The sequence below is a fragment of the Microchirus variegatus genome (assembly GCF_963457635.1).
Source record: "Microchirus variegatus genome assembly, chromosome: 3".
NCBI classification, from domain to species: Eukaryota; Metazoa; Chordata; class Actinopteri; order Pleuronectiformes; family Soleidae; genus Microchirus; species Microchirus variegatus.
This window is the reverse complement of record NC_139804.1, coordinates 36,996,962-37,020,941: the sequence shown is the minus strand read 5'-3', so window position 1 is coordinate 37,020,941 and position 23,980 is coordinate 36,996,962. Positions and strand designations below refer to the sequence as shown.

The 23,980-nt window shown below is 40.9% G+C and overlaps 1 protein-coding gene across 4 annotated transcripts in view; it reads left to right on the top strand.

Moving 5' to 3' along the window:
- The window catches only part of nova2 (NOVA alternative splicing regulator 2), a gene marked incomplete at both ends in the record, with an annotated part of 80,513 nt that extends 58,011 nt beyond the window's left edge, over nucleotides 1-22,502 (top strand). For all 4 annotated transcript variants that reach the window (XM_083885986.1, XM_083885983.1, XM_083885984.1 and 1 more), the window contains 2 exons: nucleotides 2,981-3,147; nucleotides 21,483-22,502. In XM_083885986.1, coding sequence (XP_083742112.1) covers nucleotides 2,981-3,147; nucleotides 21,483-22,502 — 1,187 coding nt within the window. The remainder of the gene's footprint in view (nucleotides 1-2,980; nucleotides 3,148-21,482) is intronic.
- Between the last annotated feature and the right edge of the window lie 1,478 nt (nucleotides 22,503-23,980).

Genomic DNA, 23,980 nt, shown 5'->3' with positions numbered 1-23,980 from the left:
CCTTTAGGTAAATATTCAGTCATGAAAATGAAGCGCTGGTTTCACTGTGATCTCCAGTGACAGAGTGGCCTTTTCCCTCTACAGTTACACACACACACACACACTCATGCCAAGACAATGGCCTGTTAATCCTCGCCTCTGATTGGATGAGTCCAGATTACCCAGAGGGCACCAGCTGTCGTCGAGAGGCAAGGCCCAGTTTCCCTCAGTGTCGCACACACACACACACACTTACGCTGAATTGTTTGTCTTCAGTCAAAAGTGTGTGATTTGTTTTCCTCCTCGTCTGTGATCGCTGACCGTGAGTCTGCTGTCGACACGCTGTAAAAATAGGAATGGGGATTAATGCCACTGTATATGTGACGGGGGCCAGGTAACCCTGAATGTGTTTTATTTTTAGAGTCTTGTTGTTTGTGTGTGTGTCCGTCCACTGAGTTCAGCTGTCGTGCAAAAGAGTCCTCGCGTCTAGGGATGTGAATTTTTGTGTAGTCTCACGATTCTTAGGGTCACGATTCAATTAAAAAAATCGATTCTCGATTCAAACGAATCTCGGTTTAAACGATTTCTCGATTCTTACGATTCTCGATTCAAACGATTTCTCGATTAAACCAATTCTCGATTCAAAAATTGTATTTTTGTTAAGCCAAATGATGGCATCAAAACAATACAGTTTGTATAAGATTGTTGTGATTTTTTAAATAAACTGATTCCAATGATGTCATCACACAAAGGCAAACTTAAAATTTTAAAAATAAAAAATGTCATACAAAACAAATAAAAACTTGCTTAAATAAAAGCTTAGGCTAGCTGAAGTTACAAAAATAAACTGTACACAAATAACACAAACTGGTGTTTTGTGTGGTTTTTCAAAATATAAACTTAAAAAAAAAAAAAAAACAATAATAATAATCGATTTTTGAAGTTTATGAATTGATTCAGAATTGTGGACGATGAGAATCGTGATTCTTATGTGATTCGATTTGTGGTGAATTTGTGATTTTTTTTTTTATTTGGCATGTTGACCTCTCGGGTCTTCTTAAGCCACACAATGAAGCATCCATTCCAGACCCCGTCACACACACGCACACACAGCTTTTATCCCTCAGTTCAGCCACAGAGGGCCGAGCCGGGCCAAGCTGAGCCGAGCAGGGAGCAGGAGCAGACCCAGACCCAGAAGCAGCGCTATAACTGACACATCGCTGGGCTCATAAGATAAGAGCAGATCCTTCTGAAACGCTGCAGTCATGGGAGAAAAACCAGAGTCGATGCCGAGAAAGAGAGATTTACCTTTTAATGTGTTAATGTGAGATAAAGACAGACTGAGAGGCTTTGCTGTGGCCTAGATTCTCCGTCATTACTCCATTGTTGTTTGTCTGTCTGTCGTCTCAGTGATGATGTATTATTCTGTTAGACGACGACTTAACCACAAACGTATTTGCGTAAAAAAAAGGAACTTCTGCCGCTGTTTCGCCCTGAAGCGCTGACTCGTTTCGTCACGGTTGCTGTCGGTAATTGGTTTCATCCGTTTATATGAAGTCGGAAAGCAAATTTACACGCTGTTGGAACTTGCCAGAGACGTGTAATATAGTCTTTTTATTTCAGTTCTTGTTACAGACGATTCCTTGAGTAGTTAATGCAGAACAGTCAGCTTTTAATTCACATTGGTTTTGACTTCCATATATAAAATAATGAGTGGAAATAAGTTGGTGCCTGGAACTATAAAAAAATGCACAGAAAACTTCTTAAAACTTGACCTAAGGATGTTTTTAGGATGTTTCTGCTGTGCATTTTCATAGCAAAGACCAGCTAGTTTTACATGACAACATCACCCATAATCTATGCTCTCACATTCAGTGCTGTAGATACAGTGTGTACACAGAGAGAGGAACAGCAAGTGTTCTTCTTCAGCTCCGTTCTGACTTTCTCACTGGACATAAATTCCAGGTTCTTTTTTTCGCTGAAGTAAGTCTACTGTAAATCGTCCTCGGGTTTTCTCGTAATAGACTTCAGCCAGTTAGTTTGAAGCTGATATAAATCTTAAATATGCAGCTTTCACTGCTTACGCACATGGTTTCTGCGCCCCAAAGAGAAGCAGAGGTTTTTGGAAATGGCAGCAGCAGCAGCAGCGTGCGAGGAGTGGATCGATTTCACCGTCCTGGAAACAGATATAAAGTGATGCCTTCAGGGGACGAAAGAGGCAGCGGAAATATGAACTCCGGTCGAGAATGATCGTCTTTTTGTCGACTTCATTTACAATTTAGACATTTATCTTCAAGTCATGCAGTTATCAAGTCATATTGTGTTGAAGTGCATCATTTAAAGGTGCATTATGTAATAAATCTAAAGCAACTGGACCATAAAATCCTCCTAATATGTCACAGTGACTCAGGAATAATGTTCATATAACAAACTGAACTCACCAACAACAACAATACAGACAATATATTTACATAAAAAAAATATTTTGCAGACTGCAAATCATGTTCATGTTTTGAAATCATGTTTTGGGCGTTATGTGGCGCCACCTACCGCCGTCTACCTATCATTGCAGTCAGTAGAGTCAGGTTGCCAGTTACGGCAGAAAACAAAACCTAAAAGTATTTTGAAATACCTTGAAAAGGTATTTTGAATTTGAATGTAGTAACAGTTTTTGGCCACATTCTTACATATGGCGCCTTTAACTTTCTTTTTAACACAGTTCTTATCTGCTGAGAAGACGTGGGCTTCATTGTTGTAATTCAATTGCACATGAAAATGATGAAAATAGAACATTGAGATTGAGATTGAGGAGCATCAACATCCAGCCTTTACCTGAAAAATGAATTTAATCTGGCTCTTTCAAAGCTCACTGGCCGACGAATAAATTGATTTCCAGTTCACGTTTGGCACCGTGGCTCGTACGACACATTCGCTCCAGCACTTACTGGATTATTTGCGACTTTAATCTCATGTCTGCATCTTCATCTCCGTGTGTTTTCAGGGACGACAGAGCGCGTGTGTCTGATCCAGGGCACGGTGGAGGCGCTGAACGGCGTCCACGACTTCATCGCCGAGAAAGTGAGGGAGATGCCTCAGAGCACTCAGAAGACAGAGCCGGTCAGCATCCTGCAGCCTCAGACCACCGTCAACCCAGACCGCGTCAAACAGGTTGGTGTCGGCGCTCTTTAACTCTTCGTTTGTTTGTTCTGCCAGGAAGAAGAAGTAGATAACAGAGGCTTATAGTTTTAGCTTTGAGTTTGTGTGCGCGTGCCAAACTCTGCTGCCCAGCTGAGTGAGGACGAGAGAGGGAAGGAAGTGTTTGTGTTTGGAACAACAAATCATGTGTGCCGCTGTGGTCGAGTCGGGGTTTTCTGTTTGGGAGCTGAATGACGCCAATAAAAGCAAAAAAAAAAAAGAGGAAAATAACGAGTATTGACGTGAAACAGACGAGGGACAGTCGTGGGAGGATGTTTTTTTTTTTACTTTGTATTAATGCCATTTAATTTCATAAGGACATCATCATGATGACATGTAGACCATCGTTTTGAGTCAAGATCATGTCTCTGATGTCGGTTCATCATGACAACACTGATCAGTATATACTATGTTGTCCAAAATCTGGGGGCAGCTGTGGCCTAGTGGTTAGGGCTTCAAGCTTGAGACCCGACGGTAGCCGGCTTGAGCTCACTGCTCCGTTAGCGTGTACTTCACCTCACTGTGTGCTTTGCGTGTTCACTAACTCACGGATGCAGTAATTGGACATTTCCACCTGCGGGACTAATAAGGGATCTTAATCTAATCTAATCTAAAGGTGCATTATGTAATAAATCTAAAGCAACTGACCATTAAAACCCCTCTAATATGTCACAGAGAATCATGCAAATCATGTTTATGTTTTGAAATCATGTTTTGGTGTCATGTGGCGCCACCTACCGCAGTCTACCAATCATTGCAGTCAATAGAGTCTCTGCTGCCGAGCATCCACGGGTTGCCAGTTACGTCAGAAAACGAAACCTAAAAGACCTCTGTATTTTGAATTTGAATGTAGTAGTAACCGTTTTAGGCCACATTCAAGGCCACATTATATATGGCACCTTTAAATAAGAGGTTCTTAAATGTTTTATACAGTACAAGTACAACTTAAAATATAAAATATTAGCCAAAATATTATGGCTTTCAAAATAAAACTTAATTTAAAATACAGTGGTGTAAACAGACCAAGCAAAGTCAGCTACAGACTTTTCACTGGAGGCAGATTTAATCCCAATAAGATAATTTGTTGATATAGTGATATTGGCCCGTACCACTGGTGGTACACGTACCTCAGTTTGAGAACTGTGTGTGTAACTGAGTGTGAGCGCCACCACCAGCAGCAGCAGCAGCTGTGTGACTGAGGACAATTAGTGCAGCCATTGATTATGATCCCAATCTATTTAAGTGGTTATCATGATTCTCTCTTCATGATTGCTGCCTATTGATTAGCCAGGTCTGGCATTGTTTCCATGTATTGACTATTAAGGCCTGTCGGACAATGCAACACACACACACACACACACACAGGTTTGTGCTTCTATTTTTCTGAGGACACAACATAAATCCTAACCTTAACCTAATCACAGGCCAAATCTTTAAAGCCTTAAAGTTCAGCAGACATTACATTGTGCCTCATCAGAACCAAGTTTTGGGTCAACTTCCTGGTTCTGACAAGGTCAGTGTTTATGCCAGAAAAGAGTAAATAAATACAAGTGCACACGTGCTGTAGTGCAGTGGTTTGACACAAATTGTTAAATTAAACATTAAAGGAACAGCAAAGAAAACTAAGAAATAAGAAAGTAAACGACACATCCTGATCCATTATTAACGTTAGCGTTTTCTCGGATGCTCTGCTGTTGCACTGGTGTTGCGTTCTTTTTTTTCCCCTGCTGCGATTTCTCATCTCCGGTCATAAACAGCGACTTTTTACAGCGAGCAGGAAATGAAGTGTGTGCTGCAGCTTCTTTGTGACTGATTACAGCTTCTCCTCAGAGATTCAGAGGGGTTGTTGTTTTTTGCCGAGCGCACAATCCTAAGGTGCAGTTTTATGCATATTTAATGGCCGCTGCTGGACACATGCACACACTTACTCACCCACGCACTGTCCTTGAGCCCACACACACACACACACAGACACGCAGCTGCTGCTGCTGCAGATAACAGTATTGTTTGTACCGATTTCATTTTTTCATGTTCTGATTTAAAATCTTGAAAATTCATTGGTCGGTGACGGTGAGGTCAGTCGTCGGCGATGACCTCACGACGAAAGGGCGACGAGGCTCGGCTCATATTCACAGTTCATCCCTCACAAAGTGTGAGGTCGGGGCAACTTTTTCTCCACACCAAACTTTGCAGTTGCAGTTGCCAGGCAACTAGGAGAGACTAAGGGAAGCTGTTGCTCAGAGTCTGAAAATACTGCAGTGCATAAACCCTCCACACCCTAAAGTCACTTATTCAGAATGAACAGCCTTTTGTTTTTGATCAGAAAGAGATTTGAGGATCCAATGTATGTTGCATTTATCCATATTTTCTTTTATTAAAGACCATATTCTGTACATGGTGATGGTCCTCGCCTGTGGCTGACTGACTGACTGACTGACTGACTGACTGACAGCCGTGTAAAGCTGTTTTGGTTGGAGATGAGCAGCTGCAGGGAGATGAGCAGGCTAATAGCTGCTGATATTCAGACACTTATAATATGAGGGCGAATCCCCTGTTGCTCTTCAGGCTATTTATACCGCGTCAGAGCGGAGACTAAATGGGTTTGTCTGCTTTTTGACGACACACAGATGCACACGCGTGCACACACACACACAGAGAAAGACCTCCACTGTTCAACAACTCTGCCAAAATCTGAGTGAAAAACAAACAAAATATTACCCACAAAAGACTTATTCGGATGTATAGACTCTGCATGTTATTCAGAGTTAAAACTGTTCCTGTGAGTGCTGCTGAGCACTGACTCTCATATCTTCATGCTTTGCATCTAAGGCTGTAAATAATCATGATTTCCATCAACAATTCATCAGTCAGTTAGTTTCTGCGCTCCAAAAACTGTCAATCACATAATCTGTGCGTCCCAAACCTCAATCACTCGGTTTGTCCACAAACCGAAGAGATTACGTTTACTGTGATGTAGAGAGGCAGAAATATTTAACTGATTTACAAATTAGATAGATAGATAGATAGATAGATAGATAGATAGATAGATAGATAGATAGATAGATAGATAGATAGATAGATAGATAGATAGATAGATAGATAGATAGATAGATAGATAGATAGATAGATAGATAGCAAGCAATGTGTTCTCTTAGCTAGCAATGTCTTCTTTTAGCTAACTTTAAGCTAATAGATAGATAGATAGGACTGACAGAAAAAGCCTTAGTCTGGCTATCACTATTTTATTGCTCCAATAAATGTATTAGTCTGTGATGACCTAAATCAATTAATCACTTACTGTAATTGTTATATCCCTACTTGCATTACTATGTTAGTTATATATTCTATATTATTTATTCTATTTTAAAAAACGGCTTACTTAGTTACTCACTTACTAAGAAAACATAACACATGTTGGACTGCAGTCACACCCTCCCACTCATGTACATGTTCTGAGGTCAGAGGTCGTCTGCTAATCTACTAAGTAAAGTAGTTGTGTGAGACCCTCAGAGGGGTTTGAATACCAGAAAACTAAAACAACACTGACATCACACACACACACACACACACACACACACACACACACACACACACACACACACACACACATGTGCCTCTGAAAGATGAAATGGTGTCCAGTGATTGTCTGCTATTTCAGGTTCGGGATAAAATCTCCTCTTCTTCTCCTTCGCCTTGTCAAGAGCGCGGCTGTTGTAGCATGTGGTGTCGGCATTACTGCTTCATCATCCCCCTGAGACTGAGAGTGAGAGAGAGAGACGCGTGGAACAGAGTTGGAGAAAGAGGAATTGTTGGCGCACAAACCAAGATATGTGGACGATAGATAGATAGATAGATAGATAGATAGATAGATAGATAGATAGATAGATAGATAGATAGATAGATAGATAGATAGATAGATAGATAGATAGATAGATAGATAGATAGATAGATAGATAGATAGATAGATAGATAGATGAGTTGGTGACTGAGAGTTACTGGGAGGCATCTCTGAAGTCTTGTTAGCCGACAGCTGCAGACTGACAGAGAGCTGCTGCTGCTGCTGCGGCGGTGGCGGCAGCTACTGCTGATAGAAGAAGAAGAACAAACGCTGAGCAACGACGACACCGACAGACGGCGCATCACATGACAACAGGACAACACGCCAGTGACTGCGATGATTTAAGAGCTTGAATTGCTTTAATGATCTCTGACACGACAAACGGGTGGAGGATTTATCGACACCGGGGATTTATATGACATTCATTATATCAGTGTTTTGATTTTTTTTGGTCATGTATGCATGACACGTGCTCATGCTGCAGTGCCCCCTAGTGGTACGATGTACAATCTGACTAATTGCTTTTATTAGAGTTAAAGCTCAGATATGATTTGGTCGTTTGTTTATGTTGGATTAAATTCAATTATACGGCTTTAATGGAAGTAGTGACACAACATACACAACTATATTGTAAAATATCCTGATTCTGATAAATTTGTGGGGCTTGGACGTAAAATTAATATCAAAGCCAGTGAGAAAATGTTTGATATTTCTGGTGGAAGCTGGTTTTCTTCAATCTGACATTTGAAAAATACACAATATTATGATTTGTTATAACAAGAACTCAGTAAATGTCACGCCATCTAATATCATTCAACATTATTGAGTCTGATATTCAGATTGGCATGTGTTCCCTGTCACAACTATTTTTATATTATCATTTATTTACTTCCGTACTATATTTTAGGGCTGCAACTAATGATCATGCCTATTAGCGGTTAATTATTTTTCACGATTTGGTCGATAAGGTGTCCCAAAATAACCACGTCTTTAAATCCACCGACCAAATCTGTTCAGTTCACTTTCACAGAGGAGCAAAGTAACCAGATCATTGTCACATTTATGAAGCCGAAGCCACAGAACGTAACCCAATTAATCTGTTGGTAATTAAATTAGCGAACAACAGATCAGTTGTTGCAGCTCTTCTGTTTCGTAGAGGGGGAAAAAGTTGCCGTGAAAGCAGCAGCAGCAGCAGCTTGTAAACATTGGGGATGATCACATGAAAGCCAAAGCACTACGGAGGCCTCCCACACTGTGTTTATGTATAATGTAGTGAAGCATCACCTACTTACTGGATCAATATTGTATTCATATTGACAGTAAAACATGGCCTCCTGACTGCGATTGTTGCATTATGGTGTTTGAAAGTGAGCTGCAGAGTAGACGCTGCGTCCCCTGTGAGATCAGCTGTAAAAGGCCTGTGGTTTTGTTGTGGTATTATCGTGGAGCTATTCTTGGCGCACACACACACACACACACACACACGCACATGCACGCCTTTACTCAGAATGAAATCTCCAGCAGCACTTTGATGACAACTGCCCTGAAAGGTGAACGCACAGAGACACAGCTACTCTGGGCTTTTCTTTTCGTCTTCTTGTTGTTTTTCTGACCAACGCAGGAAGCGAGAAGCCATTTCCTGTGACCTTTCACCTCCAGGCCAAACACCTGTTTCCTCCTTCCTGTTATTTCCTCACCGCACAGGAAGTTCGCCCCATAAATGTCAGGGAAAATTGAGTCTGGCTTCGGTGTCAGACGATCAAGAGCCTGGAGTGTGAGATAGAAAGAGTCACAAAGTTAGGGTCACTTCTGACTTCAGTGATCAATGAATTAACTTTTTAATTCCATGTGGGTTCAACTCTCTTCTCATCCGAACGTGATTAAAGTCATACATAGGGTTGCAAAGAGGCGGACAATTCCCGGAAAATAGTTAGGAATTAGTTCCTAATTGCAGGAACTTTCCATGGAAACTTTGGGAATTCTGGAAATATTCCAAATTGGAAACTTTCCATAGGAATTTATGTGAATTAATGAGAATTAACTGGACATTTTGGATAATTTAAATAAACTGAGTCACACACCAACCTAATAATAAACATCAAAACTTACTTGGCTCAAATGTGTGGCTTTAACAGTCTGTGTGTGTGTCGTGGGCTCAGAAAAGTAGCGTCAGTCTTTCTAGAAATGATTGTGCATGTGATGGATGAAATGTAGGGGGCGTGGTCTCAATAGCCCTGTTAGTGTTAGTGTTAGTGCTGTGTTAGTGCTGTGTGCTTGTGATTGAGGAACAGCATCTTATATTCAACTGTACACATATGAAATCTGATTGTTTTTTAGCTAATGTTTATGTTCCCAACCTTCAACTTTGACAATGTCCCGTTTATTCCCATAAATTCCCATGGCAAGGGTCCAAAATTTCGCATAAATTAAATAAAAGTCAAAGATAAAACAGATGTATGAGTAGCATGATGTTGTTCATCAATGAAAGAGTTAAAATTATGTCTTTCTAGTTTATTGTTGCACATGTGATGATTTTCCCATCATGATGCAGGTTTCAGTGAATCTGTTTGTGGAATTATTTAAAATGAGATTAGAGTTGTGTTCTTTGTTTGTTTGTTTACAGTTGAGATTTATACCAACCTGCACCACAAACCAGTGTGTTGTGTCCACCTGATAAGTTCAGTATTCACTGTGTGTGTGTCAGTGATATTCAGCTCCTGACGTCTGTTCTCCATCACGTTCAAAGCAGCTGAAATTTTCTGAATCTGCACCAGATTTGACCCGAAACATAGATATTAACATTCTACATTATTGTGTCTCATTTTTCCGTCATTATTCACTGGATTATTTTTTGAGAAATTCAAAGAAGAGGTTGAAAAACAAATTCTTGCACTCTTACCAAGTTTTTTGTGGAATCCTGCTGAAAGCTCCATAAAAAGATGATTTTATATTTAAATCCGTGTGGCAGTAGCAGTAAATATAAAATACTGTTTTCTTCTACTGTATCTGTTTCCTGTTCAGCGCCTCGGTGTTGAGTCAGCAGAGCGGCACGTGATGACTCATCACATCTGCTTCGCGATTGGTGCGCGAGAAAAAATCAAAGTAATCTTTAGCAGGTGTGATGTGAGTATTAAAGATATTATTTGTGCCACGTGGAAAGTATGTTTGAAGAAAGAAGGGTAGGTTGTTTTTTTTTTATTTAGTTTTTATTTGACTCTCCTGCTGCTGGTTTGTGGACAGAGGAGGGAGGAGGTGAAGGAGGTGAACACAAGTAAAGGAAGGAAGGAAGGAAAGCTCTGACAGTTCATTACACAGAGATTCTGACTTTGATCCATTTTATAGAGACTTTAATGATCTATCCTCCATTTCTTTAATTTGACACCGTCTGAGAAACTAATGGATTTCTATAAAAAGAACGAAGTGTTGGTGGATGTTTTCATCTTCAGTGTGTGTGTGTGTGTGTGTGTGGGGGTGTGTGTGTGTGTGTGTGTGTCGGATTAAAAGAAATGATCAGGTATGATCCTCTAAATACATCTTCTAAGAGGATTTGATTCATTATCACAGAGCTCACACCTTTACGTCATTTTAAAAAACTCTCCACTGTCTCTTACTAAATAACCTGAGAACAATATCCTCATGAATGATGTGCAACGACAACATCCCTCACAACATCTTGACCGCCACCTGTTGGCTGCCTGCAGGACAGGTCATGAACCTCTTCTCTCTATAATAATAATAATATGTAGAACTAATTTATTGTTTTATGTGTCACTTTTATGATGATATATATTGTTTTCTGGGTATGTAAGGGTGTACACTTTATAATAAAAACACATTTATGATGCAAAATAAATCTATTAATATCAAAAACAGATATTAATTACTTTTATTTACTTTTTTAATTACTTTATTTAATGTAAAGTCTTTCATTTAAAAACTAATCTTTTATTATTATTTTTTTACTCTTGAATGAATGTGATCTATATTAATTTTATTTTATTAATAATATTAAGTTGTGACAGCTGTGATGAAGCAAATTAGACAAGCAGTGTAGTTTTATATTTAAATGCTGTCTCAATATTTAATATGTTCTGTTTTACACAAATTAGATAAAAATCATTTTTGGCTGTTTGTTGTAATTTGTCAGCAACTTAAAAAACAGTCGTGTAAATACTGCGTTTGAGAGAACCAATAATTATCCTTCTGTTCAACAGAGGAAACTCTTCACTTACACGATGTTAACCTTCAGCGTCACTTGATTTATTACATTCTTCAATAATCCCACAATTTCAGCCGCACGTTTGGTGTCTGTGGAAAACTTTTCTGTGCCTCCGTTAAAATATCTGGGCTTGAACGAGTCAGAGAGGAGAAACAAACACACACACACACAATGTTTAAAGATAAATAAATATTAAATTATTCAGTTAAATTAATAATGAATAAAAACACAAATATCCATGTTCAAATTCTTTCTTTCTAAGCGTTAAATCTGTTAAAGCAAGAAAGTCACGTACAGTGATGGAATTATCTCAATCTCCTCCAGAGTGGAAACTGCAGAAAAAACAACAACCTCGACATAAATCAAGCCCTGATTGTAAACATGTTTCCGTTTGTTTACACTTTCTACTGTATATATTTGTATATATTTATATATATATATATATATATATAGAGAGAGAGAGAGAGAGAGAGAGCATATATATATGTGTGTGTATATGTCCAACAAAATACTGGTTAAAGATTAATGAAAAAGTGGAAGGTGGAATCTTTGTGTATGGTATTCGTCTCTTTATAAACGCCAACCTTGTCAGGACCTCGTCAGTCCTCATGGAGACCAAATCCTGGTCCCAGTGAGGCAGAACCTCATCAGTGAGGAACTGTTTAGTTTGAGGGGCTAATGTGTGAATCATAGATGTGTTCAGGTTTGGGATAATACTATCCCAAACTGTTTTGCCTGTCCAAATGAATGGAAGTCAATGCAGTGTCCTTAACCCTGAGAACACAGAGAATTTAGGCTGCTTTTTTTTCCCATTAATATGTGTGAGAGAGTGTCTTATAACCTTTTTTTATCAGCATATATATATATATATATAATTTTCAGCAACTATATAAACACACCTGATCAAAAAAGTATGGATAATTTGCAACATCTGATTGAATTTGTGAAATTTGGACTTGAATCACAGGTCAAAGTTTGCTCGGCTTGAACTAAAAAAGAAGAAAAACGGTCTATTTTATAAATGAATTTAAGAAATGAAACTAAATGAATCATAACTTTGACTCAACAACATAAGAAGTTAAAAAAAACACCTATATATATATATATGTATATGTGTGTGTATATCCAGGATGTCCATATAAGGATTTACGTATTATTTCCATAGCAATTTAGCAAGGGTGCACCTGCAGCACTGATCTGAGAACACTAAGGGTTAAAATGACAGTTGCCAGAACCTGTGTGAGGTTATCAGCTCCGCCTCTGTGGACGCTCGGTGCTCACAGTGCCCGGCACAGAGCAGCGTTACCTCGGCCTGTCCTGATGAAATGATCCGCTGGTTCAGACGGCTCCGTCATTACATACTTGGTGTGATCCATAGATTTGTTGTTGACATGTTGTTTTTACTGCAAACTGTGAACTTTTGTATAATATTAATGTTAAACTTATCGCACTGTCATTGTACATGTATTTACATATAATGGACACTATTTTATAGTGTATAAAATATTCAAAATGTGAAAATAACAACAATATATGCATTAATTAAAAGTATTTTATATGTTCATTCAGCAACACTGTAGGTGGCGGTAATGAGGCTTAAGTGCTTCGCGCCACCCGCCATTCAAACAGTAGAACAAGGAAGTAACTGCTGTTCCAATTGAAGAATCGTGCTCGTGTACTTCAGTACTTGGCAAGTATGTACTTCAGTCGTACTTCTCAAGTATGTACTTTCCAAGTAAGCAAGTACATACTGGCATACTTGGGTATTGAGAAACGGCCACTGTCTCCTGGCTCCTCTGTGCTGCAGTTATATTTAACCTGCAGGGGGATTTCTGCTCCTGGACGAGCCAGAGAATGGAAGCTGAAAGACAGTTAGAGAAGGAGAGAGAGGGAGAGAGAGAGGGATGACACAGACCGATGGAGACAGGCAGAGTGATGGAGGACAGAGGGAGAGAGTGAGGTGACTAAGCCTGAGGATCAGGAGGAGGAAGGTTAAGCTGAATCCGCCTGCTTAAGACTTCAAAGTTCACACTCTCAACAGTTGTCTGCTGTTCTCAACTTGCTCTATATATGTGTGTGTGTGTGTGTCTCAGAGAATGTGTGTGTATTGTACCTTCGCCTTGGCGTTTATGCGTTTGGCCTTCAGAGACAGTGACCAACGTGACCACGTGTGACCCGCGCGGAACGCGACACAGGGTTCGTACGATGGGGAGTCGCCGTCGCCGCGGCGGCAGCGCTGACATGGTGAGAGACACAGAAGAAGAAAGGGGAGTGAGGAGTGTTAAGATGGAGGGATGAAGGAGGGATGAGACGCAGCAGTTGTGGTCATCGTCATCGTCGTTGTTGTTTTTGCAGAGCGGCTCAAGTGAAAGAACATCTTCAGGAAAATAAATGATGCACAAGCTAAAGTTGAACATGAAAACAATCAAAGGAACTCGATTTAAATCCCTGAAGTTTGTGCTTTTGTGAATCAGCTCGTGATTTAAGTCAGAGGTGTCATGTGACCCGCGGGCCGCCACTTTGACACCTCGGATTTAAACTGATGTGAGATCAGATTCTTCTGAGTCTTCAACAGTAAAAAATCACATCGAGTCTTTGCCATTAATTATTCAACAGATGCATTTTTCTTTTCTTTTCCCCTGATTCTTCATTGACTTCAATATTTCATTTTTTCTTTGAACGAATATTTTACTTTTTTTTACTGAAGGCTGATGTCAGTTTAAGTGTCAGATTTAGATTTTGTTGAATCCGATCAGCGTTAGACTGAGTTGACACAAGAGAGAAGCTGTGTGTGTGTGTGTGTGTGTGTGTGTGTGTGTGTGTGTGTGTGTGTGTGTGTACTTCATTTAACCCCGTGTTGATCCTGACGGCTGTGCTGGCAGCTTTTGAATGAGCGTGAAATATGTGTGATGGAAAATGCTCTGTGAGTGAATGTGTGTGAATGATAAAACTGTCGTGTAAAGCAGCTTTGAGTCTAGAAAAGCACGATATAAAGGCAGAAGCTCATTTCTGAGGACCTGGTTTAAGTTTAGGGATAAGATTGGTATTGGTGGTTAAGTTATTATGGTTAAGGTTAGGGATTAATCTATCTACGACATTTGGGGGGACATTTCGGTTAAATGGTTTTTTTCAGGGTTTGGCACTTAGTTGTGATGGTTAAGGTTAGGGTAAGGAGCTCAGGAATGTCTTCATTAAGTATGTGAGGTTTATGAGTGTGTGTGTGGTCTTGGTTGTTAACAGTCTCATCTGTTTAAGGGACATTATTCTCTCAGATTCGACCTCTTCACCTCATTGGCACATCACGACCCAAACACAAACATGAACACATGCTGTTGCAACATCACTGCAGCTACTTCAGGGCAACAGTGAGACTGTAGTAGAGAGCAACAATTATACAACTGCTTGATTCAGGAACAATTCATTCCTGAATTTATTTTTCATTTTTTAGCCTGTTGTGGTGATCATGCATGAAGCGTGAGATTATATATTAACTCATAGAGGTTTGGAGGATGGTTTAGTGAGGACACAGAAGAGCGTTCATCTAAACTTTCTCTTATAAGATGATGAAAAAAAAGACATTTCACTATAGTTGTGCCATTCAAATACAATTACACCCATTCCTATATAGTGCATATACTGTATATATACAGTGCTTTTTTTCTTTCTCACTCTATTATATTCTCAGAGTGCAGGCACAGCCTTTCGAGGGCAATTTGCCATTCAGAGTCTTCACACAGACGCGAGGAGCCGAGATCGAAACCACCAACACAGTCTGGTCTGGAAACGTAGCAGTACAACAACTGAGAACAATATCCAACATTTTTGAATAGAACTTTGTTTCCCTCGTGTTTGTACGCTGTGAATTTCTCTTTTCATTGTTATGTCATTTATTTAAAGGTGCCATATGTAAGAATGTGGCCAAAAACGGTTACTACATTCAAATTCAAAAGAGCGAGGTCTTTTAGGTTTCGTTTTCTGACGTAACTGGCAACCCGTGGTTGCTCGGCAGCTGAGACTCTACTGACTGCAATGATTGGTAGATGGCGGTAGGTGGCGCCACATGCCAAAACATGATTTGCAGTCTGCAAAAAAAAATGTTTTAATGCAAATATGAGAGGATTTTATGGCCAGTTGCTTTAGATTTATTACATAATGCACCTTTATAAATCAATGGTCATTAAGGTTAATCCAGGCTCCTTCCATATAATCCCACTATAGCAACAGCTCAAACTTTTCAAAGAAAATGCAGATGTAACATGAGCAGCGTTCCACTTTGACCTGACTGTCTTTTGTGTTGTAGAAATTCTCATATTTAACGATATTTTTAAGCCAAAGCTTCCCGTCCTCACACTGTTTCTCCAAAGCGTCTCCACGAACAGGAGATTGGCTTTGACCTTTGACCTCAGTTCCCGCAGCTGCAGAAACAGGACATTTTAGTCAGCAGCTGGATGGACGCCAGCACCCTCCTCTTCTTCTTCTTCTTCTTCTTCTTCTTTTCTTTGTGGAAAAGTTTCTCCCAACTCACATGAAGCTCTTCTAGAAGACAAAAAAAAACATGAAAGAAAAATGGAGACACCAGAGATCAAGAGAATGTGGAGGAAAAAAAAAAAAAAACATCTTTAAAGGGTGAAGCTGAGGGAAACATGAAAGAGCCGTCACTTTAGGAGCGATTGTCTGGATGCTGCCAGCTGTCACATAATCTGCTTTATGTTTTTGGTTCGTAGAGCAGAGGATTGTGGGAAGGTAGGAGGTTTGCGTGGTTAAGTTGCCATTAGAGCGACCTGAACCAACAATGTGAGATAAATTAAACCAGTCACATTTAACACACCGTGTGTGGTTGGTTTTATTGAGCCCGAAAAACACTAGAAGATTACATGAAAAACGTGAAATCATTCCACATATAGATTTTAATAAGCTATTATATGGAATGCGAGGTCAAAAACGACCTTTAAAACAATACGATTCTGATGGAGGGAGGGGGAAAAAATGACAACATGGATAGAGACGGAGGAGGAGGAGGAGTGGAGGAGTGGAGGCGAATGGAGAAGCTCATTAGCGGAGAATCAGTTGGATATAAAGATGGTGGATGTGATCATTAGCGCCAGGAGGGATCAGACGGCGCTGTACGCCACTGTTTATCCTCCCACCTTTGCACCAACACTCTGACTGTGTGTGTGTGTGTGGAAAGAGAGGGAATGTTTTAGTGCAGCGAGCAGAGGATGAAAGGGTTGATGGGTAAAGTCTGTTCGCCTCCCTCCTTCCCTCCTTCCCTCCTTCCCTCCTTCTCTCGCTGTCTGTCACCAGCTTCTTTCATGCGTTGTCTCCGTCTTTACCCCCCGCCGCCGCACGCTCATCTCCTCACTGCGCAAAAAAAAACTACCATTTTGAAAAAATGTTGCCTCTTCGACAAAAAAAAAATGAAGACTCGGTGGAACGTTGCCGGGTACAAAATTAGACTTCCAGAAGACATTTAAGGCCTTGGCGAGCACCGGCGCGTGATGTGTTTGTGGGCAAACACTTTTTACAGCTGAAATTCACGGTGAAAAGAGGAATTTGTGTTTTCTATATTATCATCATCTGTCGCAGGTCTGCGTCCAAATGAGAGCATTTTACGAACCGTGTGTGTGAGGTTGCATATGTGGTGTGAGTTGTTTATTAAAATGTGGAGGAAAAAAAGGGTTGTTTTTTTTGCTCGGAAAACGAGCCAAGGCTCAGCAGGCGATTTAGATTTTGTGTTTTTATTTTATTTTGTTTTGTTTAGACGCAGGCAGTTTTGTGTATGAAGAAAGAGTGTTTTATTAAAGGCGGATAAACATGTAATGTATCTTAAATCGTTTATTAGATCAGTACTAGTCAGTGCCTGGAAAAAGATAAACAATCTGTCTGTCTGTCTGTCTATCTATCTTTTAGGTTAAAGTTACCTAAAAGAAGACATTGCTAGCTAAGAGAAGATATTGCTATCTATCATCTATCCATCTATCTATGTGTTAGCTTAAAGTTAGCTAAAAGATGACATTGCTATCTATCTAACTATTTGTTAGTTTAGAGTTAGCTAAAAGAAGACATTGCTATCTATCTATCTATCTATCTATCTATCTATCTATCTATCTATCTATCTATCTATCTATCTATCTATCTATCTATCTATCTATCTATTTGTTAGTTTAAAGTTAGCTAAAAGAAGACATTACTAGCGAAGAGAAGACATTGCTATCGATGTATATGTTAGCTTAAAGTTAGCTAAAAGAAGACATTGCTAGCTAAGAGAAGACATTGCTATCTATCTATCGTTGACATTGTTTGACCTTCATAATCCTCCTTACAGAATGTGTAAATTTTACACAATAAACTTAAATGACAGATATAACATTTATTTATGATTAGATGTAAATTATAGTCATTAAATTAAATGTAGTAGATGATGGAGTTGTATGAGCTCTGAGTGATGATTTCTGTTTATTTATTTATTTATTTATTCATGGTTTTACAACATTTTCCTCAAATGAATGACTGTCGTAGGTTACTAAAGAGTTCACTTTACAAATTGTCTCTAATAGAATGCGTAATCATGCATAATCAGTCTGATTGCACAAACTGAATGTGATTATGAATCATTAAGGAAAAAAAGATTCTTATTAACACTGAGATATGATGAAATATAACGATCTTAACGACATCCTTTGCTCAAAGTGCTTTTTCTGGTGTTTGTGAGTTTGAGGACGGATCATGTGAGAGGGGGAAAAACCAGAGTCGCTCTGCTGCAGAACCCTTTGTTAGCACTTCTTTGCACTTTCTTCTCATTAATCTGCAGCAGATAGCAGCAGAGCCTCTGATAGCAGCAGGACACAAACACAATCTCCGCATGCTGCTCCACAGTAACAACCCGGCGATCGATAGTCATGGAAACTTCCACTAGTTTCTGAAAGAGAAAAGAAATCACACCTATTAAAACCACAGAGACACACATGTGTAACCAATCTCACAGGCCGACGCTGATTCTCAATCTTCCACCTGAAGCAGCGACAAGTGTGAACATGCGACGCTGCAGTCGCTCGCCTCGTCCGCTTTCGACTTAATTTTCTATTTCTATGGAAATTCATCTCCTGCCTCACACACAAAATAAGTGAGGAAGTGGAGAATTTGGTGTGACAGTGAAGCAAACAATGTTCGCCTTAAAACTGCAGCAAACAGACGGAGAGGATGAAGCGTGGAAACACGGACGCTAATTGGACTGACCTTTACATTTTTCTATTTTAAGCTGAAAAGATGTCGTCCACTCTTGAATATTTCTCATTTCTTTTCTTTTCTTTCATGTAGAAAACATAGTGCAGCGCTTCATTCTTTTCTCTTAATACTTCATAGATGAATCAGTCGCTATCTTTTTGTCCCGCTCTCATTTCATCATCTCCTTTTCTTCATCAAGGCCAGGTCTTTTTTATTTCCTCATCCCTCGCTCCGTCCCTGTGTTTCTGCAGCACAATATGACCAATCCTCTTTCAGACATCATGAGCTGCTGTATAGTGTTGCTCTGCACAGTTGAATCAATGCAACGGGGGACAAAGCGCGGCTTTTGTGGACACGCATTTAAGTGGCTAATGTGCAGCGGGAGTCAATAGCAGCGTGTCCTGAAGACGCTCTTGTTTTTGAAAGACATCGTTTCTCGATGAGCAAAGAAAGAAACGCACACATGGACAGTTTCTTTCATCGTCTGTGAAGGTCACGGTGCTGCAGTGCAGACTGTGTGACAAATCTCTGTGGTCACATGATGACTGTATATGTGTGAACGCAAATGTCCACAGAGGTTGCTCCAGACATTCTCCAGAGCTTCTCCTCAAAAGCTATTTAATAAAATTTCCTAGTGAACTCATGATGTGAGAGAGAGAGCAAACACCAGGGGAAACTCTGGAAAATCCACAGTGAGTGAATGTGCGAGTCGGTGTCCTGTCTCTGGGAAGACGGGCGCCATTCCAGTCACCTGGATCCTCCTTGTCGTATGTGAAGGTCAAACTCCACCAGAGAAGGTCCGGACCCAAATCTGTGGACATTATCTCACTGTCTGTATCCACAGAGCAACAAACTCCATACTTTTGGCCTAATTGTCTACTTTGTAGGTACACTACTGTTCAAAAAGTTGGGGTCACAAGAAAAGCATTTTTTCTTTTTAATGAATATAACATTAAATGAATCGAAAACACACTCTATACATTATTAATGTGGTAAACGACTATTCTAGCTCAGGGTATCCGCGGGGTCTTAAAAAGTCTTTAATCCAATAATTTGAATTTATGGCCTTAAAATGTCTTAAATTTTCCTCAAATCTCATAAAAGCTCTTAAAGACAATTTCGAAAGGTCTTTAAAAAAATCTATCAAACGTGCATTAACTTCAGTCTCGCTTTGAAATGTTTCTATTTTTGAGGATGCGATAACATAACTACAACACGGAACTAAAGTAGGTCACCTGTGCGAGTGCGGTGAGGATTTATCGAGCACCACTGTGTTATAGCTTAGCATAGCATAGCAGCGGAGAAAACTTAATGAAAGTCCACAGCTAATCCGAATTGCAAGTTCAATGATTTGTGGCTCCAATTTTCATGTCTTTTGTACTTTTTTGCCAGTATGGATTTGAAATGGGTCTTTGTATTCATTATGGTCTTAAAAAAGTCTTAAATGTGACTTGTTGAAACCTGCAGAGACCCTGCTAGCTGCAAACGTCTGGGTTTTAATGGAATATGTACATAGGTGTATAGAGGCCCGTTTCCAGTGTTCTCATGGTGCATTGTGTTTGCGTTAGAAGGCTATTGGATTATTAGAAAACCCTTGTGCAATTTGCTGGTTCTTTGACCAAAGCAGGACAAAATTATTATTTCTAATCTTGTCAATGTCATCATTATTTTCTATTCATTTTGCAACTCTTTTGATGAATAAAAGTGTGACTTTTAATGGAAAACTTGGAAAAATTTTATAGGTGAGCCCAAACTTTTGAACGGTAGTGTATCTAAAGAGGTTAGGTTATTAGCAGAGCTGTGCAAAGGATCTAAAAAACATGCCATAGAATAGACTCAATGTCCTTCAGAGACCACATTCAAAAAGAATCAAAAGCAACTGTCCTTTCCCTCTGTACATCATTCAGACCATAACAGACTCACAAACGCTGAAGTATCAAACGGCAGATAAAAAGCAGACATGAAGATTCCACTTCAGTCGACTGTTACAGGACAAACACGCAGGTTTCTGTGACTTGAGTTGATGTTTGTTTGAAGGATCCACACTGATCACAGTCGACCTCACTGAGAGGAAGAGGTTATCCAAACACAAACAGGTCAATATTATCTGTATTTGATGGATCACATTCTCCAGCCTCTCAGATATGAAGATGTGTTTGTATTTGTTTAAGTAATAAACTAAACATCTTTGATTTAGTCCTGATATTAAATGGACTGAACACATTAATTGTGAGGATATTTGACAGACTGATCAATACTAGCTTTTGAAAAAAAACAAAAAACAACATCATTAGTCGCACCCCACTTACGCTCGGGTGGAGATTTAATGATGAATAAAGTGGTTCATCTTCTCTCTTTGTCCAGAAACATAAATATATCACACTTATTGTTTTATGTGATGAAGAAAAGACAAAGAATAACAACAACAATGAATAAATATAATACACCATATGTTCACGCCCTTTGTGTGAAATGAAAATATGGTGCTGTGTTTGGACAGTGTGTGTGTGTGTGTGTGTGCTGAATGCTGAAGCTGTGTTACCATGGCAACACTGACCCCTGGGAGTCAACGTATTTTTTTTTTCTCCTCGCACAAGTAGCCACTTTAGCATTCCCCTCTCCTCTCTTTGTCTCTCTCCTTCTACCCTCCCACTATATTTACCATGTTCTACCTTTTTTGTCGACTGTTCACTCACCTGCATTTGCACTTTATCTCTGACACACACACTCAGGAACTCATCCTCCTCGCTGGCTCTGTATTCAAACATGATTCAGACTCTGTGTCTCTTTACTTTGGATGTTTTCCTTTTCTCGAGAAAAGCAGAAATGTCCTGTTCAGTGTCTCCTTGATGTAACCTGGCTTATATTTCATCTACCACCTCAATCCATAATTATTTTCGTCACATCACAGCATAGAAAACAGTGGGAGCAGTGACTTCTGCTTCTTCATTCATGACTTTGTCTCCTTTATAGAGTATAGTAAAAAAAAAATATCGCAATAACACATTTTCTCTCCTCTCTCTCTAGGCCAAGCTCATCGTACCCAATAGCACGGCGGGGTTGATCATCGGGAAAGGCGGAGCTACAGTGAAGGCGGTGATGGAGCAGTCTGGCGCGTGGGTGCAGCTATCCCAAAAGCCAGAGGGCATAAACCTGCAGGAACGCGTGGTCACCATCAGCGGGGAACCCGAGCAGAACCGCAAAGCCGTCGAGATCATCGTCCAGAAGATCCAGGAGGACCCGCAGAGCTCCTCCTGCCTCAACATCTCCTACTCCAACATCACGGGGCCAGTCGCCAACTCCAACCCCACCGGTTCCCCGTACGCCAACTCCACCGAGGTCATGCCCTCCGCGGCAGCCGCCGCGGCAGCCACCGCCTCCTCTCTGCTGGGCCAAGCTGGCCTGGCAGGAGTGGGGGCCTTCCCGACCACCATGTCCAGCCTCTCAGGTAATGACCTGCTGGCCATCACCTCCGCCCTCAACACTCTGGCCAGCTACGGCTACAACACCAACTCCCTGGGCCTTGGGCTGAACCCCGCCGCAGCCTCAGGCGTGTTAGCCGCCGTAGCAGCTAACGCTAACCCAGCAGCCGCCGCTGCAGCAAATTTGTTAGCATCCTACGCCAGCGATGCGTCCACTAGCGCCGGTCACCCAGCCGGCCTCGGAGGCTTCACCCTGGGATCCTTGGCTGCCGCCACAGGCGCCACCAACGGCTACTTGAGCGCTGCGTCACCTCTAGTGGCGTCATCTCTACTGGCCACAGAGAAGCTAGCAGAAGGAGCGAAGGAAGTGGTCGAGATCGCCGTGCCAGAAAACCTGGTGGGAGCCATCTTGGGGAAAGGAGGGAAGACGCTAGTGGAGTACCAGGAGCTGACCGGTGCCAGGATTCAGATCTCCAAGAAGGGCGAGTTCATCCCTGGAACTCGGAACAGGAAGGTGACCATCACGGGTTCCCAGGCCGCCACACAGGCTGCACAGTACCTGATCAGCCAGAGGATCACCTACGAGCAGGGGGTACGCGCCACCAACCCACAGAAGGTGGGCTAAACCTGACAGCCAATGAGAAACGAGGAGGAAAAGAGGAAAAAAAAAAAGAGTGGGGGCTTGGGGGAGGAGTATAAACAAAGAGAGAGTGAGTACGGAAAAAAGGAGAGGAGAGCAAGAATGTCGAAAAAGGAAACGTCCACGCTATTTTCTTCTGCGTGTTTTCAGTATTCTTTATTAAAAAAGTTTTTTGACGCGAAGCAAAAATGTGCTGAGAAGACGAGGAGGGAGAGGAGCGAGTGATCACGCTGAAAAACCAAGAAAAAAAAATGTGTAAAATGTAAATAAGTTTTATTACTTAACGTCTTGACCTTTTGCGGGGATTTTGTTTTTGTTTTTATGGTTGTTTTTTTGTTTGTTTGGTTGCGTTTAGTCAGTTTACGCTGTCTGTTTGTTTGCTTGTGTATTTTGTGGACAAAGCTGAATGCCATGTAGACAGGCCACCTGCCTGAGAGGCTGCAGGAAGTGGGGGGGAGGGAGGGGAGGGAGGGGCAGGGGCACATAGAGGGGTGGGGTTGGCATTTACGGGGTACAACCCTCCCCCCCCTCAATCCAAACTCCCTTATGGAAGAAACCCTTACCTTTCCCTCCCACTGCAGCCCATCACCCTCCTGTAGGGTTTTTGTTTTTCTTCCAGTTTTGACTCCACCCCCAAAATCCCTTCCCACTACTTGCCCCCCCCCCCCCCCCCACCCTTCCATGCCCTGCCCTTTTATAATGAGTAAGACTGCAAACTTCAGCTGGTGTGTGAGGGAAGAAACATCCTCTACCCACATGACAGTGGGGGAGAGGTGGATCTGGGGGGGGGAGGGTCTCAGAATCAACTGGGCGTTTCTTCATTTACACACAAACTCCTGTATAGCCTGTGATACCCCCACCACCACCACCACCACCCCTAACATATGCGGCTCTAGTGTTTGACATCAAATGCCGAGGTGACGACCTCGTGTCGGGCGAAAACCTCGAAGAGCGATTCTGTGCGAGCTGCGGCAAACACACACAGGATGTACGGCTTTTATCTGCAGTCTATTAATGATCATTATTAGTATTATTATTATTATTACGATAGTAGGAATCACCACCGTCATCGTCATTATTTATTAATGAGTTCACACATATAAAGCTCAGCTGTTTTCCTTCTTTCTTTTTTTTTGTTAAATATGTGAATTCAGGTTGACATGAATGTAAATGAGACTTTTTGTTTTTTTTAATTTAAATGGATTTAAAGATGAATGCTAATGTCACATAGTGTAATATATGTCTTATTTAAAGTCCAGTCAGAAAGCCGCCGCCGCCCCCCCCAGGCATTAACATCATTACAGTGAAGGATCACTTTATATATATCTATAACCAGTAACAGCGCAGAACAGGGAACACACACACACACACACACACACACTGAAAAAACACTATGATGCCATATTTGGTGCTAGAAAAGGGAATTCACCATATCGACTGCAGTGAGACCTCCATACGAACAA